This window comes from Argopecten irradians, chromosome 12 (genome assembly GCF_041381155.1).
Source record: "Argopecten irradians isolate NY chromosome 12, Ai_NY, whole genome shotgun sequence".
Classification (NCBI taxonomy): Eukaryota; Metazoa; Mollusca; class Bivalvia; order Pectinida; family Pectinidae; genus Argopecten; species Argopecten irradians.
Window position 1 is genome coordinate 20640762 of NC_091145.1, and position 20010 is coordinate 20660771.

Here is a 20010-nt window from a genome sequence, read left to right on the forward strand (position 1 = left end):
TTAGATGAGCCTAAAAGTGTTCATGAGTCAAATGTAAATTTACATCTTTAACTGACTTTTAAAGCAATTTATATTTAGTGCATTTACATATTTTAATAGTAAGCACAGTGGAGAACTGGTGTATTTTTAAAGCAGGTGAAATAACAGAATTGATTTGTCTTGACCAATATAGATATCAAAATGATATTAAGTAATGTTTTAAGTGTTGAGAGTGCTGAAATGTGAACTATTACATGAGCAGTCTTATTTGTAACCGTTTATCATATTGTTAGTGTCTATTGATTTGTCTTGACCAATATTTATGAGTAATTACAATGACAATTACATATGTATAAGGATTGGTCCATTACATGATAGTTGTAGGGTTTTCACATTCTGCCATGGAATTGTGCCATGAATATTAGATGGGTTTATTGTTTTACTTCTGTAGACCTTAGTTTGTTTTGTGTAAAATGTACTAACTTGTTTTGTTGTTTATTACAGTGTGGTAATGAGATGATACAACTCTACACAGACCTGTGTGTGTATGCCATTAATGTTGACAAAGGATGCTGTGAGCAACAGATGCTGCAGGGCAATATGGACGGAGTGAAAGACAGACAGCAGGCCATCGCACAGACGTGTCGCAAATTATCTGCCCTTTACAACGGGCTCAACCCAAAGATATCTCGCATCAGTTCATTGACAGCTTTCTCACTTGATGCATCACTTGTGAACTTGTGTCTGGTGGAGCGAATGTTCAACAGAAAGTACTGTACTCATTCTAAAAAGGAGTGTGCCGCATGTATCAAAGTGTTCAGTAGTGTGACTCATTGTGTTGGCGATGTGAAGATAAACCCAGCAACACTCTATGAGGTAGAACGATTGCTGAACATGCTGAGGCCATACTACCTCAATCCAGATTTAGCCTGGAAGGAACTGTTACCTGTGTGTCAGAAATTCATGAAGGAAAGAAGTCAAGCTACTGTGGAAGCAAAAGATGAAACCTCTCCTCCAAAAACTCCAAAAAAGAAAGAGTCCAAACCTAGACAAAAGAAGTCCACTAAAAAGGAGATGAGTGTTTCGCCAGGAAATATAAAATATTACTGTGATGACAATGTGTCCTATCTGCCAAAGGAGAGTGCTCCGAAAGCAAAAAATAAAAACTTCAGACTGAAATCAGCGCCTAGTTCAAATTCATGCACACAAACACCAAAACCCGAGGAAACAAAAACTAAACAGTCTCCAGTGAAAGCAGCAGCTGCAGCTTCATCTAAATCTGGTGCTTTGTTTGAGCATGATAAACAGTTATTCCAGTATAACTTCAAAGGAAAGAGTTCAGATAGAAGTGGACCCATACTTGCATCGTCCACTATAACCAAAGAGCAAGTATCAGCAGCAGGTTCTGAACTACCGAACAATTTTATTAATAATCTCCAAAAGACCGCCACACAGGTCTCCAGTGTGAAGTGTCAAGCTGTGGGAGTGGACAGTAAAGGGAAGCCTGTTTTGTTAAAAGTACCAATAACTGCAAACCCTGCTCTTTCATCCACAGTAAGTGGACATGTGCTTGCACAAGGAGCCTCTAGGCAACCAAATATGTATATTGCTGATGCTGCCATAGCATTGCAAGCTTCATCTGCAGGACTACAAATTTCAGGACAAGGGAAAGTACAAAAACCTAAAAAGCGTCAGCCACATAGCATTGGAGAACTGCTGGAAGCTACAAAAGTCATGCCATGTTCAACTTCGTCTAATTATAATACTGCTGCCATGACCATTACAAAACCTGCAGTTCAGCAGTCTCTGCCTACCTCTGCAGATCTGCTGAGGGCCGCCAGAGATTATAACTTGACAGTAATGCAGAAACCTGTAGCACCTAAGCCATTTCAGACGCAATATAGCACTGCAGATCTTTTAAGAGCTACAAAAAACATCCCTCAAAAATCAAAACAAGAAGTTCCAACACCCAGCAACTTGCAAAGTGCAAAGGACATGGTCCAGGCAACAAAAGCAGCATTTGCCGCATCCGTTCTTGGTTTTATTCCAAAGTCTCAGGCGGCCATTTTGTCGGATGTTTCACAAGGGATTACACAAACATTAGAACATGCAAGTGTTCTGCCATCTGAAAAGAAACCACCCAAAAAACCAAGAGCGCCTAAGAAATCAAAAAACATTACAATAAGCCCAGCACAACTCCAGCAAGCGTCAAATATTAGTGAACAGTTCAATAGTGTTCAAACAACTAGCAACAGAACTGTAATTGCTCACTCTTACAAGACGGTAGATGGAAGTATCTCCTTTCTATCGTCCAATATGGTTGGATCGGCCAATATTATTCCTTCCATAGTGAACCCTTCCCAAGCTGTGCCTCCTGTCCGTCCACCAACAAATTTACAGCAAACCAACGATAAATCAAATCATCGTCCACGAATTATTCCTGTTAGGACGACCTGTAACAGCAAGTTTGCACCGTACTCTACTTCAGTGGTAGCTGCTTCAAGTACTGCACCATCTCCAGGACAGATTGTTGGTGCTAACATGGTAGTGACAACTAGCCAAAATCCTTCAAATCAAACACAGGTTGATCAAGATTTCTACAATATGTATACGAAAGAAAAACCTGTGACTAAACAGCCGTCAACAGCATCAAAGATTGAAGGATTCCGTAGACCTTCTGCTGACGAGCTTCAGAGCATTGTTGATTGGCTACAGACAGGTACTGAAGATGATAAGAAAAAAGCACCAGTGAATTCGCCAGTGTCTAGTTTGTCCACACAGCAAGTAGTCACTTCGGTCCCATCCACTGTCCAAAGTGTGACATTACCGTCTGTGGTCACTCCAATAGTTACATCGTCATCTCCAATTGTGACATCGCCGACTGCTACAGCTTCTAAGCCTGTATCTCTTACTCCAGAACAACTGCAGAAGATTATGGCAGGATTAAGTCAACGCCAGAAAATCAAACAAAAAACACATCCTGCTCAAAAAAATCAACAGAAGAAAGGTTTGAGTAAACAGATCCAACAGCTTATGGCTAATGAACTTAATAAAGGGAATAATTCGGCTGCTGAATCTGGAAACAACTTTGTTCAGCAAAATCCATTGCTGACTGACACGCAAACCGTTCAACCTCTGGTAGGTCAACTTAGTCAACCATTAACAACAAATGAAACACAATTTTCTTCTACATCTGTTACAAATGTCAGTGATCTTGTTCAACAATCATTAACACGTGGGAACCAACCTGTTCAACAGCTAACGACGAGTGACAGGCAGCATGTTCAACAATCTATGGTACAGGTTGGTCAGATTTTCCCATTAACAACACCTGTTGGTCAACTAGTCCAACAATCACCAACAACTGTCCAACCTCCTGTGACACAGGTTGTTCAACTTATCCAGACTTCAACAGGAAATGGAAGTTCTTTGCAGTCATTGTCACAAAACCAAAATCAGTCATCATTAACCGAGCAACAACTCAGTTTAGAATTGATGCTGCAAAAATCTCTGTCGCAAGAAAATCAGTCCATTCAGCCTTCATCATCTCTTGGGAATCAGCTAAATCAACCATCACCAGCACAAGGAAATCAACCAATGCATTCAACGCCAACACTTGGGAATCAGCAAATTCAACAATCATCATATGATAGGATTCAGCTCATTCAACCATCATTGGGTCAGGGAAATCAACCGATTCAGTCAACATTAGCTCTCAGGAACCAGCTTATTCAACCAACATCATCTCAAGGAAATCAACCAGTTCAACCAACCTCAGCACTTGCTAATCAACTAATTCAACCAATGTCAGCACCTACTAATCAGCTATTTCAACCAACCTCAGCACTTGCGAATCAGCTAATTCAACCAACTCAACAATCATCATCTAATAAGATTCAGCTGATTCGACCAAAATCATCTCAAGGAAATCAACCAATTATACCAACACCATCACTTGGGCAAAAATCGTCGTCACATAAGATTCAGCTAATTCCACCGTCATCTCAAGGAAATCGACCAAATCAGCCACCATCATCTCATGGGAATCAGCAATCATCATTTGGAAATCAACCAATTCCACCATTATTGGCAGACGGAAATCAGCAAAGTCAGCCATACTTATCTCATCCAAGTCAAGTCTCTCCATTGACACATGGAAATCAACCATCAGAAATGGTTCATAGTCAATCCTTTCAACAGTCTCAAAGTATGGAATTAGTGACTGGAAATCCTACACAGAATTCAACACATGTTCTACATGCAGGTAATCAACTGGTGCAGACTTCTCAAGCTCAGCAAACATCTGATGCCTGCTCGACCTCTGCACCTGCCTTGACATTGCCAATCAGTTTACAAGTAACTGCCAGCCAATCATTGCCAAGTATGGATCAACTTGCCAATACTATCCAAACTACCGCTTCTTTAGGAACTCAGCCCTCGCTAAGTTTCACAACACCATTCCAAATTACTGGATCAAAAACTTTAATGCTGAATTCAAAAGCAGTTGAACTGCAGTATCTAGGGCAATTCAATCCACCTTCCAAAATTCTACACCCCAAACCTTTGTCAAAGGATGGGCCTTCCACCCCTTCTACATCCTTGTCAGTGTCAAAGGATGGGCCTTCCACCCATTCGACATCCTTGTCAGTAGATCCGCTCGCTCACCTCGGAAAGACTTTAGAACTTTCTCTTGAAACAAGTTCAAAATCTAGTGAACTACCTGGCTTAAAACAACCAACATTCATTCCAAAGACATTGTCTTCAGAAGAAGAAATAAACATACCGAAGATGCCTTTGGGAACACTGAAGGTAGTGGAGAAGCCAAACCTCATCTCAACTTTGAAGAATCCGGCAAAACTTAGCATTGACCATGTACCTTCTACAGCACATGTTGGAAGTGTTACGACATCTAATGGGAACCAACAGGGAGTCAGTAGTGAACTAATTGTATCAAGTAGCTCTGACAACGACGTGCCTTCTACGACAGAAGAAAGCAAAACATCACCACAGACAGAAAATATAACCACAGTGCAAGAGTCTTGTAACACCAAACTCAGTGCTCAACCAACCACATTCAGTTCACCAGCTGGAAGTGAAACAACTAGTAAGGACATGCCTAGCACTAGACAAATTGTGAAGGATGTGTCTGAGAGCTTGAGTACTCCAACTTTGTGCGATATTCAAAGTAATTCTGCTGTTGTCGACTCAAAGCCTATTAGTCAAAGTACCACTTCTGAATCAAACATTTCTTCTAGTTCAGAAATTAACAAAGACCATGGTGATGCTGGATTGCCGTCCCCAAATAGCAGCTATATTGATGAGACTAAATGTGATGGACATCAGTCTGTGAAAGAATCGGATGCTTCATCTGAAGTAGTAGATCGGTCCATCAGTCCAGATTCAACTTCTCTGGTGAGGGATAGTGCGGAGGACTCCATTAGTAGTTCTACTGTGATCGACATCTGTTTGACACGTGTCCACAACGAGGCAGACAACAGTGATGAAAAGACGGATAAAATATCTGAAGGAGGGAACGTTTTAAATTCAATGCTTGATACAGTACATGTACACGTACATCAGACTCAGAATGGCATTCTGACAACCACAGCAGGCGACAATCTGACTGGGCAAATGACACCAACATCAGAAGTAACTGCCATACATAACATTTCTGAACTGTCACAAAAACCAGAATTTGAGACCGTCAGTAGTTCTTGTTTGGATGAGGATACCAATGAACAACTTAATGTGGTCAACTCACAGTTAGACTTACCCGCACCAGATACACTGGAAGAAATCACTACATTAAATGAGAAAGGAGTAAAGAACATCTCAGATAAAGCTGGCGATGCTTCTAACACATCAGAAATGTCGCAGTCATTCGCCCTGGAGACTGATGAGAAAACGAATTCCTTATCAATTATATCAAGTTTTGGTACTGAACAAACTGAGAAAGTTTCAATATCAGGGATAGTCACAACCAAGGATGAAAATCTGATGGTTCCAACCTGTGTGCCTGATGAGGATGGTTCTGTTTCAATTTCTAAGGAAAGTGAAGAGACGGAAGTGTCAAAAAGTGAACAAAACAGTGGAGGTTGTGTCAAAGCTAATGAAGATTGCAGCAATAACACAGAGGATAATTTGGACAATGCGGTAACATTAGGTGATGCTTCAGGAAAATCAACTGCCATTTTATCTGCACCTGCTGTAGAGCTTGGTGATGAGCCTTCGCAAGGACAGGAACAGAACTCAACACCAGAGTTGAATTCTTCTTCATCTGATGTCAAGCAATCGTCCATAGAGGAAAGTGATATGAACGTTGAAAATGCCAACACTGTGGAAAGTACACCAGAATTGAAACTTGATTCAGAGTTGTACAACAGTCAAGCCACAGATATTATCCCTGTTACGACAATGCCACTATCACAAGATGTGCCTCAAATGGTGAAACCTCCAGAACAGGACAAAGAGGCTCCACAGGACCATTTGAATAAGCAAGTAGATGTAAAAGATTTGGATTCAGAAAAGAAAGAGTATTCAAGTAGGGATAATTCTTATGCGGTAGAAAAAGATACCTTACCACAAAAAGATTGGGAAAACGCATTTGTTTCTTTCATTGACAATCTGGGTGAAAAGAAGATGGTGAAAACAGACAATACCAAAGTTAGCGGTAGACCTGTTTTCTCCAGACAAGACAGCAGTGGAAGTGAATCAAGTTCAAGGTCAGTTGCAAGTAGTTTAAGCAGTCGTGGAAGTCATAAATCCTCTCTGGATGAGGACAGTTCTGGGACAAGGATACTACCTCTTCAGAGAAGGGATAACGATGTAAAAAGATTTGAGTATTTTTCAAATGCTACATCATCTCATAAATCAAGTAAGAAGAGGCCCAGTAAAAGCTTGGCTACAATTCAAATTCATGCTCTACCGGAAATAAAAGCTAAGGTTAAGTCTACCGTGAGACTTGTTCCTGCCACAACTCCTGTAGAATCAACTGACCCACCTCAACCGAAAGAAGTAGCAAATAAATGTATGATCTGCGCAAAAACATTTCGATCAGTTGAAAGTTTGAAATGTCATGTGCGAAATATCTGTCGTCCTCTGGATGCAAGTCGGCCAGAAGCAAACCTGAAAGACTTTGAATATAAAACTTTGTATTTGTGCCGTAAATGTGAGAAAGAATACTCAATGAAAGAGGACATAAAGACTCATGTGGCTGAGTGCTGTAAGGACGATGACGTGATTCAGGCACTCAGTTTTAGTGTGAAATATATGTGTCAGATGTGTGGCGAATACTTCACCAATAAAGACGATGTACACAGCCATGTCTCGCGGCTCTGTAGTAAAGTCATGTCATGTAGGCAGCAACAGCAGGAGAGACTCGACAGGAAGACTGAACTTACTGCCAAGCCGCTGTCAGACATGGTAGAGAACTTGTTCAGTAAAGAACAAAAACACTTGGAGGAGAATTTGAAAGAGGAGAATTCAAAAGAGAAAGTACAAAAAGAAGTGACGGAGCCTGTGAAAAACGAAGAGGAACAAACCCTTGGGGTTGATGATTTAGATTCTGAAATTTTCAGTGAAGCTAAAAGTAAAAGTAAAGCAGACGAAGAGAGGACAAATGAGAGTGATTCAAATATTGAACATACGGAGGTTAAGAGCGCCAAACATCATGAATCAAGCAGAAGTTTGCCTGTAAAGCAATGGTCATTGAGAAACAAGACTAAATCTTCATCTAGACTGAAAGGATTTGAATATTTCTCGAACAAGTTAAATCCTGCAAGAAGGAGAGCAGATCAGCGCAAATGGCATGAGGATTATCATAGTCTCAGGAACAGAGTTGTCAAAAAGGAAGCTGAGAAGGATGAGGAAGAGGACAAAGAAGAGGAAGATTCAGTTGAAAAATTCCTGACACAACAGAAATCTTCAAAGGCTGCTGCAAGAGATGTGTCTGAAACACAGAAAGAAGTGTTTTCAGATAATGCAGTAATAGAAACCAAAGAGAAATTGGACTCCAACAATGTAATAGCTTCAAAATCAAATCAGGTGAAGTCTGAAAAGAAGGAGATTAACAATAAAGAAGTACACAATCACTCTGTTACTAAGTCTAAGGTTACAGATATGGCTAAAGATGATACCATGGATCCACCAATACGCCAGAAACGTGTCATTCAGGTGGGCAGAAAGTTCTTACAAGATGAGTTTGAAGTTCCTGAATTCCTCAAAATGCAAGTGGCCAATACAAACTTAAAGAGGAAATCACCACAACACTGTCCAAAGTGTGGACAGTTTTTCTCCAGTAGTTATGTCCTCATCCAGCATGTTGTCCGTGTTCACATGTCGCCTTGCAAATCGAAATGGAACAGCACGGCTCGGAAGTTTCAGTTTGCCTGTTGGTACTGCCCAGATGCTTTTCCAACATACATCAAGTTTTCAAAGCATGTGCCGGTTCACAAGGACAAGATCTTGGCAATGCTTAAGAGGAGCTGCTCCACAAGCAGACAACTAAGAAGACATGGTACAGTCATGAACAATCTAAGTGTAAAGACCGAGAAAACAAGCATCGATAAGACTAAAAAAAGTAATAAAACCGTGTCTGCAAATAAAAAGGAGTCAACGCCATTGAAGGAGACTGAAATATTGTCACAACATGTAGAAAGTATGAGAACAAGCAGGCGAGCTCGAGGACAGCCTCCTCTTGCTACAGATATGTCTGAATTAAAAGTAGATACTGGCAAAAAGGAACGGAGTCAGTCACGAGAAAAAGATCTGATATCTGTCAGTGGCATTTTACCATCCAGTGGTTCACTGTCCCCAGGGATGATGGATCTGCGTACTACCAGAAGTAGGAGACGTGACAATGATTCCATGTCAACATCAAGCTTCGACCGTGATGATGACTTGGCTAGTAACTGTTCTCATGCTACAGACAAGTCGTCTCTGTCGAAGGGGAAAAACAACAAGCGAGGACTTAGTGAAGACCGAGAGTCCATGACGAGTGAAGATTCAGTATCTCATCGGCCAGTCACCCGTCATCAACTAGCATCCAATGTTTCTCCAACTCTGAAGGAGGGTCAGTCTGCTGCTAAGAAATTAAAGAAGTTCAGCGGAAGCAATGTAGAACCTGAGAAAGCTCAGAGAACCAGAACAAGATCTGGTAATGTTTTGTCAGCAAAAGCAGGCCCAAAAGTCAATGATGCAGATCAGATGACATTAGATAGAAATAAAACTGAAAATAAACCTACAAACAAAATGGCATCTTCAGTTAGTAAGGGTGATACAAACAAATCATTGACTACTCCTGTCACACGTAATCAGTCCAAGGCAGAATCTGATTCTAAAAAGAGTTTCAGTGACTCGGTTAGCCAGCTTCGAAATTCAAAGAAAGAAGCAAAAACTGACAGCAAGGAATTGTCTGTGAAGGAAGACAATGGTGTCACATCTAGCAGTATGACAACCCGCAGATCTACCAGGCTTAATGACTCCTCAGGAAATGTTATTGATAACTGCCGTAGAAGAACAGCTGTTGTAAAGTTACATGATGCAATGAGACACCGAAACAATGAAGAACACAAAAGTTTTGAGAACAAAAGAAAAATGGTCATGAAATCCAAACAAGAAGAGAAGGAACAGAAAAAAATTAGGTTAGCCGAAAATGAGGGAAAATACTTTGATTCCAAAAATTGTGATGAAAAGGAAGATACAGTTGAAACAAAAGAATCTTCAGTGGAGAATCAGAAGTCTGTTCTGGTTCTTAGTGAAGAGGATGAGGAGTTTGTCTATGTCAAATCACCACTCTCTAGCCCTAGTGTCACTCCAGTTGGGAAAGAAAAAACAAACTCAGCAACTCTGGCTGGCAAAGCAGCATTTTTAGATAGCTTTAAAAAATACATCCATAAACCAGGACATCATCCAAATTCAAACTCCTTTCATCTAAAAGTAGCAAAATCAAAACTAAAACAACGAGTGTGTCGTACGCAGGCAAAGCTTGTTCAGAAAAGAAGGAGGGAAAATGTAAATTCATCAAGATTGTCATCGGAGGATGAAGCTGATGATGAGCTGGATGAGGATGTGAATAACTCTAACAAAAACAGTAACAAGAAGAAATCCTTTCTGGATACCTTCATAGACCACTGTGATAATGGTCCACGCTTAAAGGGATATTATGATGAGGAGCCGGCTGTTATTAAGCCTACAGAAAGCACTACTAAAAAGTCTAAACTAGAGGCTGTCCTGAAAGGCAAAAAGACATCAGGGAGCGAAAGGAAAAACCAAGCACCGCAGCCTGATAAGGTGAAGACGGATGTCATCTCAAAGCCAGAAAAGATTATTGCAAACACTGAAAGTAAGGTCCCAGGATCTCCTACAAAGGACTCGGGACAAAGGTGAGAATAATAGAATCTGCAATGGTTGTGGAGGAGGTGATGACAATATTCAGAATTCTGGTTTAATATGTTAGAGAGTACAGTCAAGGGATATTATTATTGTCGTTATGGCCTTTTTTCACTTCATCTTTTTAAAAAAAAATCTTCTTTTTTCCCTCCTCATTTGGCTTCATTTAGTTTTTTGTGTTGAATCCATCTTTTTTGCAATAAATGAACAATTATTACAATATTTTGCTAGTAGTCCTGTGAAATTGGTAAAGACTTGACCATTTTCTTCTTAGTCTTTCTCAAATATATATCATCACTTTAAATTTTGGTCAAAAGACCATTCAGAAAAACTATTGCTGATATTTTCTTCAAATCGTTCTTCTTTGCATTGAACATTTTTGTAATGAATTAGAAAAGAAAGTCAGGGAATCTCAATATCAAAACAGAATTTGAAAGTGCTTGAAATTTGTGACAAATACTGTAAAACCATTAAATTTTGTTTATTTTGTGGGTACATAAAAAACAACAAAATAAAACACGAACAAAAATTTAGCCAGAACTAAATCTTTATCTTAGATAGAAGAACAACTGAAAATTCCCCCCAACTAAAATGTTTATAGACATCAAGCTACCAAATTTTACCCCAACGTAATTAAATGATTTTACAGTACTTCATCAAATGTCCCTTGACTGTAGCATTTGACTAGCTACTTTTGACTATTTTTACATGAAAACATTTAAAGGTATCAGAAGTAATTACAATATGTCCAACTTACAAGTACTATTAGACTATTCACATTCTCCTCATACACAACGTTGAATGCTTTTACACTTTTCTTCTTCCATTCCTGTGTTCAATGGATTGTTGAAAAAAAGTAACCATTATGAGATTGAATTATTTTCATTAAAACATTTACAAGTTCTACATCTTAATGAAAGTTATTTATAATGTTTTAAGTTTGTTGTATAAGGTGGTATTTGAAACAAAATCAAAAGGTCTGTGAAGAAGAAAAGTGTAAATGCTGTCGGGTATCTTTTGTGGTTTTTCATTCTCGACAATGCTTATTAAATTGTTTTATTTAGATAATGTTTGCACCATTTGTGCAGTTAAAAAGTAGCTTTTGATTTAACCATATTTATCTGCATCTAATAGATGTGCATTACCTGAGATAGGATGATATATATTTATATATGGCTATAAGCTTTGATTTCCATTTGTAATACAAAATGTGTTAAAAGTAACTGTTAGTATTGTTTATTTGCCATTGTTTGGTATTCTCAAAGTTCTGTCTGAAAATTCATTACCCACGCCTTATCCAAACCTATTTTTGATCAACTTGCTATAAATTTCACATCTGTAAACAAAGGGGAGATAATTTTGAATTATCCATCTTGTACTTGATTTTACCATAATTTGAAGATTTTAAAGAGTTCCACCAGAGGTACCTATCAGATTCTATTACTCATTATATTTAATATTTATACAGCTTCTTATCTAGATAGTGCTTGCTTTTTATATATATATATAGTGGAAACATAGAGGTGCTTGACAAGTTCAGAATAAGAAAACTTTTATTTTATTTTCCTATAAAAAATGATGTCAGAGATGAAAAATGTCACTGTGACATATATATAAGTTTTATATTGATCTCCGTATAATTTATGATAATTCTAACCTGATAATACGAGGATTTGGAGATCCCAAAATGACCTGGGTAAAGTACAATTTACTGTTGATTAGTCCCACCTTCAGGTGATTATAAAATTGTGAAACTTGCGTCAAATGATGACGTCACTAGATGGTGGAACTAATTGTAAATTGCACTTTACCCACGTTGTTTTGGGATCTCAAACCCACCCCCCCCCCCCCCCCACCCCCCTAGTTCATCTCAATGTGAGGATAATTATGTAAACATAGGCAACTGCTGTGTTTTCGCAAAATATTTTTACCTAGGATTCTTCCAAATTTAGTTTGTTGTAGTAATGTGATAAATAGTATCTTAAATTTGTGTTCATTTCATACGAGATTTTATGAAACACGTCTCACCAAGGCTGGCAAAAATAAAAACTTCTAAGACTCACTTCAAAAAATCTCATGTGAAATGAACCCTCATTTAAGATCCTTTATATTTATAGTTTTGTTTTTATGAAAAAAATGTTCTTATATGACAAGTACAGGTACTGAATTCCACTGTATGTATAACAAAATAGCTTACCATAATGCTTTCTCATTTGCTTAATCATGTAACATTTATACTCCTTACTTACCCACTTTTATACATTATTTGTAACTGAATATTAACAATACATTCCTTTATTAAATACTAAATGTATTATTAAAGTAATCAAAATACTAATTATAATCTTAAGTTAATATAATTTGAGCTGGAAGCAAGATAGCTAATTATCTTGGTATGTCAAATGTTTGTTTGTTTGTTTGTTTGATTAATTAACGTCCTATAAACAGCTATGGTCATATAAGGACGGCCTCCCATGTATGCGGTGTGTTGCGTAAAAAGGGTTTGCTAATTTATCACATACTGGTAATGCATATCTGGTAAATGCTATTTACCTAGTATTTTCCAAAATTTCAGGACACCAGAATGTGTATGTCAATAAATAAACTGACTTAATAGAATTGTTGAAAAAAAATTAACTGTGTCCTTGACTTCAAGGTCAAATTTGTTGAAATAATGAATTTTTTAAATAATTTTTGTGTGGTGAATAAAAAGTCTTAAAAAACTTTAGGTAGATGTGAATTACAGTGTACAATTAAGTGCAAGAAAGTGAAAAATCTCATTCTGTAAATACTGAAAGAGCTGTATAGCTAAGTGGTTAAGGTGTCAAAAATTCCAACACAAACCCTCAACCTCTGGTCCATTAGTTCAAGGATTACATGTATAAGAAGCATCTGCGAAGTTGTAGATATGTATTTTCTCATGGTTTTTTTCCCTAGCCATCAGATCTTTTTGGTCATATAATAAAAAAAAAACACCAACAAAATCAGTTAGGAACTCTAAGTCATTACATTCCTTGTCCAATATGAGTCTTCCAAATTTAACCTTATAAAATCTTTAGAGCTGAAATTGTTGTTTTATAATTTCTAATTCACAATTGATAAAATGTTTCAGTTTCGTATTTTCTTATTCACAATTAATGAAGTGTTTTTGTTTCTGAAATTTAGTGAGTCTAAGTGTGTGAAGGAGAAGTCTGACCCAAAACCACAGGAGGTAAAAGACAAGGATGCAGATATGGATTGTTCTGAGGAAGTGAACAGCATCACAGAGAATAAGGACGAGAAATCGGGTGAGCAGGGCGGTAAGACCGATGCAGCCACCGCCAGGCCGACATCATTTGAAAGTCTGCAGACTTACATAGATAGCATGTCAAATTCGGCCTCACCCACTCCAAGTGTGGACTCTACTACTTCCAAAGAAACACTCTCCAAAAAATCTCTCAAAATTTCCAAATCCATGGCTTCCACATTTCAGGATAGCTTCATGACTTATCTTGGCTCTAAACCAGAAAAGATTAGAAAGACTTCTCATGGTTCGTGTTCCTCATCCGAATGTGGGGATGTGAAGTCATGTAGTTCTTCTGTGTGTGATGGGGATACTGGCGTCGGTCAGAAATCACGAGGACAAAAATCTCAAAACAGCAAGCCTTTCACGTGGGATATGGACTCGGGTGATGAGCGGATAGATCTGTTGGTTTCCACACTCGGACGTGTCGTGACTGAAACATCTGAGAGTGGTAGTAAGGTAGAAGGGACAGAGGAAAGTCAGAGTGAGACCAGTCATAGCGCCAGGTCCTCTGTAGAACGTGCTTTACCCCAAAAATACTGCACCTCAAAGACCAAAGTTCGCCGAATCTACCATGATGGAAAGATCTGGGAAATTGGACATGGTTCTGTTAAATCTGTCTCAGTTGTTCAGTCAGACTCTGTGATTTCTGTACCTGATAGAGCAAGCCCTGCCAGTGAAATGTCCGATTGTGGGGAGGTTTGTGGTAAATCGGAACCTATTAACATTCCTAGGACTGAACAACCTAAGGGAGATAATCGTGCATTAAAATCTGATCATCATCATCTGTCTAAATCATCTCACAAGATGGAACAGATTCCGGCGACAAATGTGGAAATGATCCGTGTGGACCGGAAACATGACGGAGATAAATTTGTCCGTCTGGATGAGTCAGAAATAGACCAATATGATAAAATGAATACCTACACATCTGTGACCCCAGAGGATATGGCCCTTACAAAGGCAGAAAATATAAAGAAAAGTGCTAAGTGGAAAGTCAAAACAGAAAAACGATCCAAAAGCTCAAACATGAAAGAATTTCCATTTGTGTTTAAAAAGAACAGAAAGATGTAGATAACTAATCATATTAAAGTTAAGATGTTAGATTTAAGGTTTTATTATAGACAATTTCGGAAATTCCTGGAATTTAAATACTGATGTTCAGGGTCTTGCCATTAATGAAAATATTAATTGAGATGGACATGTTTTTTGTCCTGCATCTTGCTTCCTGAGAAAAGTCAACATTATACACATTGTGTTCACATAGAAAAAAATTATGAAAGTTTGCAAATTTAGTGTAAATTATGAAAAATTTCTACCTCAGTCTATATTATTGGATTATTTTTGTGATACAAAATGAAACTGATGGATTTAGTATCTTTAAACACCAGATTCCAGAACTAAAAGCAAACCAACATTAAAGATGCTCCACCGCTGACAAATGGTATTTTTTCACTATCGAAAACAGAACCAGACAATTTAGTATTTTTCTGAAGTTGCAAAAGTTACTTACTTTACGCCATTACCACCATTGAAAAGTTTGAGCGTCTAATTTTACTTAAAGTTAAAAATATGAAAAATAATTTATTGCATCCCGAAAAAAATCAGTGGCACTATATCCTATATGGAATGAAGTACTGATTGCGCATGCACCAAATGCGAAATAAATTATTTTATATTATTTTTTGTGTTAATTAGGCATATATATACACGATTAAACACCAATTATTGTTCAAATGATGAATATCATTTATACTCTTTCGGCGGGGGAGCATCTTTAAAGTTTCAACTGTTTTGAAATTTACAAATGTATTTTTCTATGATTAAGAAGCCAAAATGCACAATGTGATTAATTGTAATGTAGAGCTATATTAATCAATGTAGATCTTAATTTTTTTTTTTTTTTTGTAGAATTCATTTATCTGTTATTTAAACGTTAACAGATACAGTTTGTACATATAAAATGGTAAAAAAGGAAGCCTACATTCTTAAAATTCCATTTATTTCTTGGGTAGGGGGCTTATTGTCTGTAGAATATGGTACTCTGACATTATACTAAAGGATTTTTCACATATATAGTGCTACATATATTTGATATCATGAATCTTCATTTATTCATGTTATGATGTAGATACTTGTAAATCATTCTTTAAACTAAGTTTATTATGAGTTTATATACAAAATACATGGATCTACTTGTATATATATATATATAGAATATATCTCAAAATGAGAAAAATTGCTAGCAATTCAATATCAAAGAGTAAAGGAAAGTTAACTTCTAGAGTAGTTTTAAACAAGTAGACCCAGTACGTTCAGAATTGTTTATAATTACATGTAAGCTATTCCAAATTAGTTTGAAACAAGTAGACCCAGTACGTTCATAATATTTTATAAGCTATTCTAAAGTAGTTTTACAAAACAAGTAGACCCAGTACGTTCAGAATAGTTTAAAACTACTTTAGAATAGCTTATAAACAAGTAGACCCAGTACCTTCAGAATAGTTTATAAGCTATTCTAGAGTAGTTTTAAACAAGTAGACCCAGTACGTTCAGAATTGTTTATAAGCTATTCTGGAGTAGTATGAAACAAGTAGACCCAGTACGTTCAGAATTGTTTATAAGCTATTCTGAAGTAGCTTGAAACAAGTAGACCCAGTACGTTCAGAATTGTTTATAAGCCATATTATAGTATCTGAAAATGTGAATCAAAACTTCCAAGCCAACTAGACTTTTATTCTCAACTTTTGGAAATCACTACAGAACTTGTGTTTTGAATAGGCAGTGAAATGGAATCACTTTGAAAACAAGCTAATTTTGAAAGATACCGGTACAAGAATATTGTTTCTGTGTTTTATGCACTCACTGACAATTTAAATCATTGATGCAGCATAGATTTGAGATAGATTTCTATGGATATCATTATTTAGTGCAGATTCTGTTTAACAAAGTGGGAAAAAAATTCTGAAATATTAAGCACTATCTCAGAATAATCTACAGATCATACTAAAAATTTTATCTTTTTTTTTTGACAAGAATTTCCCTTCCCAATGTATTGCGCCTCATTCATATTTTGGTACTGACATTTCTAGATTCATTGATACTTAACAACATTAAGTAAAGAACCCAAGTTCAGCTTTTCCACTTTTTACTAACAAAAATCCCTAACTAATTACAGTTATACTGTATATATATAGTTAGATTTTCATCCCTGAAAGGGAGATGGGCGCTTTTACAGAAATAGGGGTTGCTATTGTTTCAGCAAATGCAGTATAGCAATATTCTGGATATCACTATATTAAACTGCTGATGGAGATTATTAGGGGAAGTTTCCATTTGGAAGGATATTAATCGTTACGGTAGTGTATATGATGTTGAGTGAATATTTGACTGTGATTTATTTCAAATTGTATTTTATGTTACAGTAGATCTGTGATGTGTATAAAAGGATGCAATATGCAGTTGTAAGTGACTTAGATGTGCACAGAAGTGACTTAGACGTGTAACAGTTTTTGACTTAGACGTGTAACAGTTTGAAGTGAATTAGATGTGTAACAGTTTTGAGTTACTTAGATGTGCAACAGTTGTAAGTGATTCAGATGTGAAACACTTTGAATTAAGTAACTCAGATGGGAAACAATTGTAAGTGACTTAGACGTGTAACTGTTGTAAGTGACTTAGATGTGTTACAGTTTTAAGTAACTTAGATGTGTAACAGTTGTAAGTGACTTGGACATATAATAGTATACATGTGTAATGAGTTGTAAGTGACTTGGACATATAATAGTATACATGTGTAATGAACAGTTGTGACTTAGATGTGTAACAGTTGTAAGTGACTTTTCACTTAGGTGTTTTTGACTTTGGATTGGTATGGATTTTTTTTGCCTTTTGTTTTGTTTATTTTTTTTCTTTAAGAAAGTATGAAAGATTTTAAGGAAATTTATGCTATATCAAATTTACATATGTTTCCTGGTAGGCGCACATGTATTACGATTGTTACTAAGAAAGGCCTGTGATTGTCACATGTTTATTTGACATGTATATTATGTATCTGTTGGTTGAAAGCCTGCAATGGTATTTTCATGTGATACATCATTTCTCCAAGGTACCTCAGCTTTTGTCCATGACAAGCACCTGTTCCAGTTCAGTTATGACTTGTTTTGTGCCATATTTGCAATCAATCTAATTAAAATTAGACTTGTAATTCCGTTCCACTACAATAATCTAAGTTACGCTCCAATACCAGATCTAACAGAGCCCCGTTTGGGGTCGCCTCAGCATGACCCCTATGGTTAGCCAATCAGCGTGTCGCCTACGGAATTTTCGGTGTGGTTGATTCATTCGGAAGTGTAAACGGCTAAGAGTATGTCCCGAGATGTTCGGATTCTAGGTCAGAGGTCATGCTGAGGTGACCCTTAACGGGGCTCTGTTAGATCTTGTATTGGAGCGTAATGTAGAGCCTCATAGTGGAGCGGAATGACAAGTCTGATTTTAATTAGATTGTATTTGTTTTGTCAGACTGTCTTGAACCTTCCACTGGACTAATTCTGTAAAACCCTACAATGTTCTGAGTGTACATGTGTAACAGGTTAAATGAATAGATAGGGCAATTCAGTAGATCTAGACCTTGCTCTGGCTGGTTTCTGCTGTATACCACTAATCTAGATCTACTTCAATGCTAACTTATCAATGTTGGATAATGATTGATGAAGTTCAATTTTCCCTGTTTAAATTAAAGCCTGTGTTTTTTAGGACCAGTATTCATAATGGGTGGAATTGATCTAAGTTTGCTTTAGATGGAAAACAATGCTAAGAATAGAACATGTTTTTCTAGCTATACAATTTCCAGGTGAAATGTTAATGTACTGTATAAAATGTATTTTGTCCATAACTAAACTCTAGGGCAGCTTTTGTGCAATCAGTCTCTGGTTTATGTCTTTATAAATGAATATTTTGTACCGTTGTGTTGAAAGTCACCTGTGAAATAGTGAAATAGCGCAACATACTGTAATTGAATACTTTATAAGTATTGATATTTTTTTCTTTTATTGTTACTTGCCAGGTAACAAACATGTCTTCATTCTATTTTCAATGTCTGTATTTTTTTTCATAACAGTATGAATTTCAAAAATCGTGACATTTTGATTTTTAGAAAAGTATATATGTCTATAAAACATTTTTTGATGTTGAATAAATAAATAGAAATAAAGTAGAAGTAACTAACGATCTATAAATGTGCTTTTGTATTTTGTAAGATAAATAGTTAAATGTGAATATATTGGCAGTGATGCACATATTATGCAAAAATTATGCTATTCTTAATAATTGCCAATTCCAATCCATATTTTAGTAAAAGGTATGTGAAATCATGACTATAAAAACATATTAGTGGTGTAAATGCAATTTGTTTTGTTCAATTCATATCATAAGTTCAACATCATTTCCCATCATAACCATATATACAGTATATGCCTTTCTGCAGTACATGTACATGTCCTGTAGTTTATGTGTTGCAACAATTTATCGAAATGAGGTCATGTACAGTCATTGCATCAAAAACAAGACAAATATGCATTCCAAGTTGTATTGAATTTTTGATGTGTTGTAAATATTGTAATTACCAGTATTTTTGTTAATAGGTATTATTTCAAAAATGGCAATTTCATTTTCATATTTTTACTGTGTAAATAAAATTCGTTCAGAAATTATGTTGAGCAAAGCATGTTTACATGTTATTTTTCATTGGCTTTGTTAACCTATAAGTTACCATGTAAATTATCATTAATATCTATGGATGTAACAATCATGTCGCTGTATTTTGCTTTATATGAGAGAAATAATGCCAGTTACTTGAGACTCTTAAGCATTAAAATACAAAAGGACAAATTCATTTCTTGTTTCTTCTTATTTTTAATGGTTCTGTGTGTTTCTTGTGTACTCCTTCAACAAAGCTTGTGGGGTAGACTACTAGCCTGGATTCAGGTTATCCATCACTATTCAGATTGTCCATTTGTGGACACAAGGATTGACTACTCCTAACCTACCGGGGGATTTCAGTAAAACATGGTGACAATTATCCTTATACTGTAGGTGTGTAATCTATATAGGTACAAGATACCTCCATCTTCAAGTTGGGCCTCCAGGATAATAGTTCTAGTTTGTATTTAGTAATGTATATAAGTAATAACTTATTGATGTCGGTCCTCGTACAGAGACTTGTTATAACCTAGTTTTACACAATAAAGAAAAACTAGGTAGTGGAGTGAAGCCCTAAGTGTATGCTTACTTAATTTTCAATTGTCCGACGGAATCCTCAAAACACAGGAATCCACCTTATCTAAAGCCACTACAAATGT

The 20010-nt window shown here is 36.7% G+C and overlaps 1 protein-coding gene across 2 annotated transcripts in view; it reads left to right on the top strand.

Moving 5' to 3' along the window:
- The window catches only part of LOC138336082 (mucin-17-like), a 34238-nt gene extending 14694 nt beyond the window's left edge, over positions 1-19544 (top strand). The window contains exons 7-8 of one of the 2 annotated variants that reach the window (XM_069285377.1): positions 484-10321; positions 13534-13695. In XM_069285377.1, the coding sequence (XP_069141478.1) occupies positions 484-10321; positions 13534-13550 (9855 nt within the window). In that variant the 3' untranslated portion in view covers positions 13551-13695. Of the gene's footprint in view, positions 1-483; positions 10362-13533 lie in introns of both variants that reach the window. The other variant, XM_069285375.1, reaches the window with a different exon arrangement.
- Positions 19545-20010: the final 466 nt, after the last annotated feature.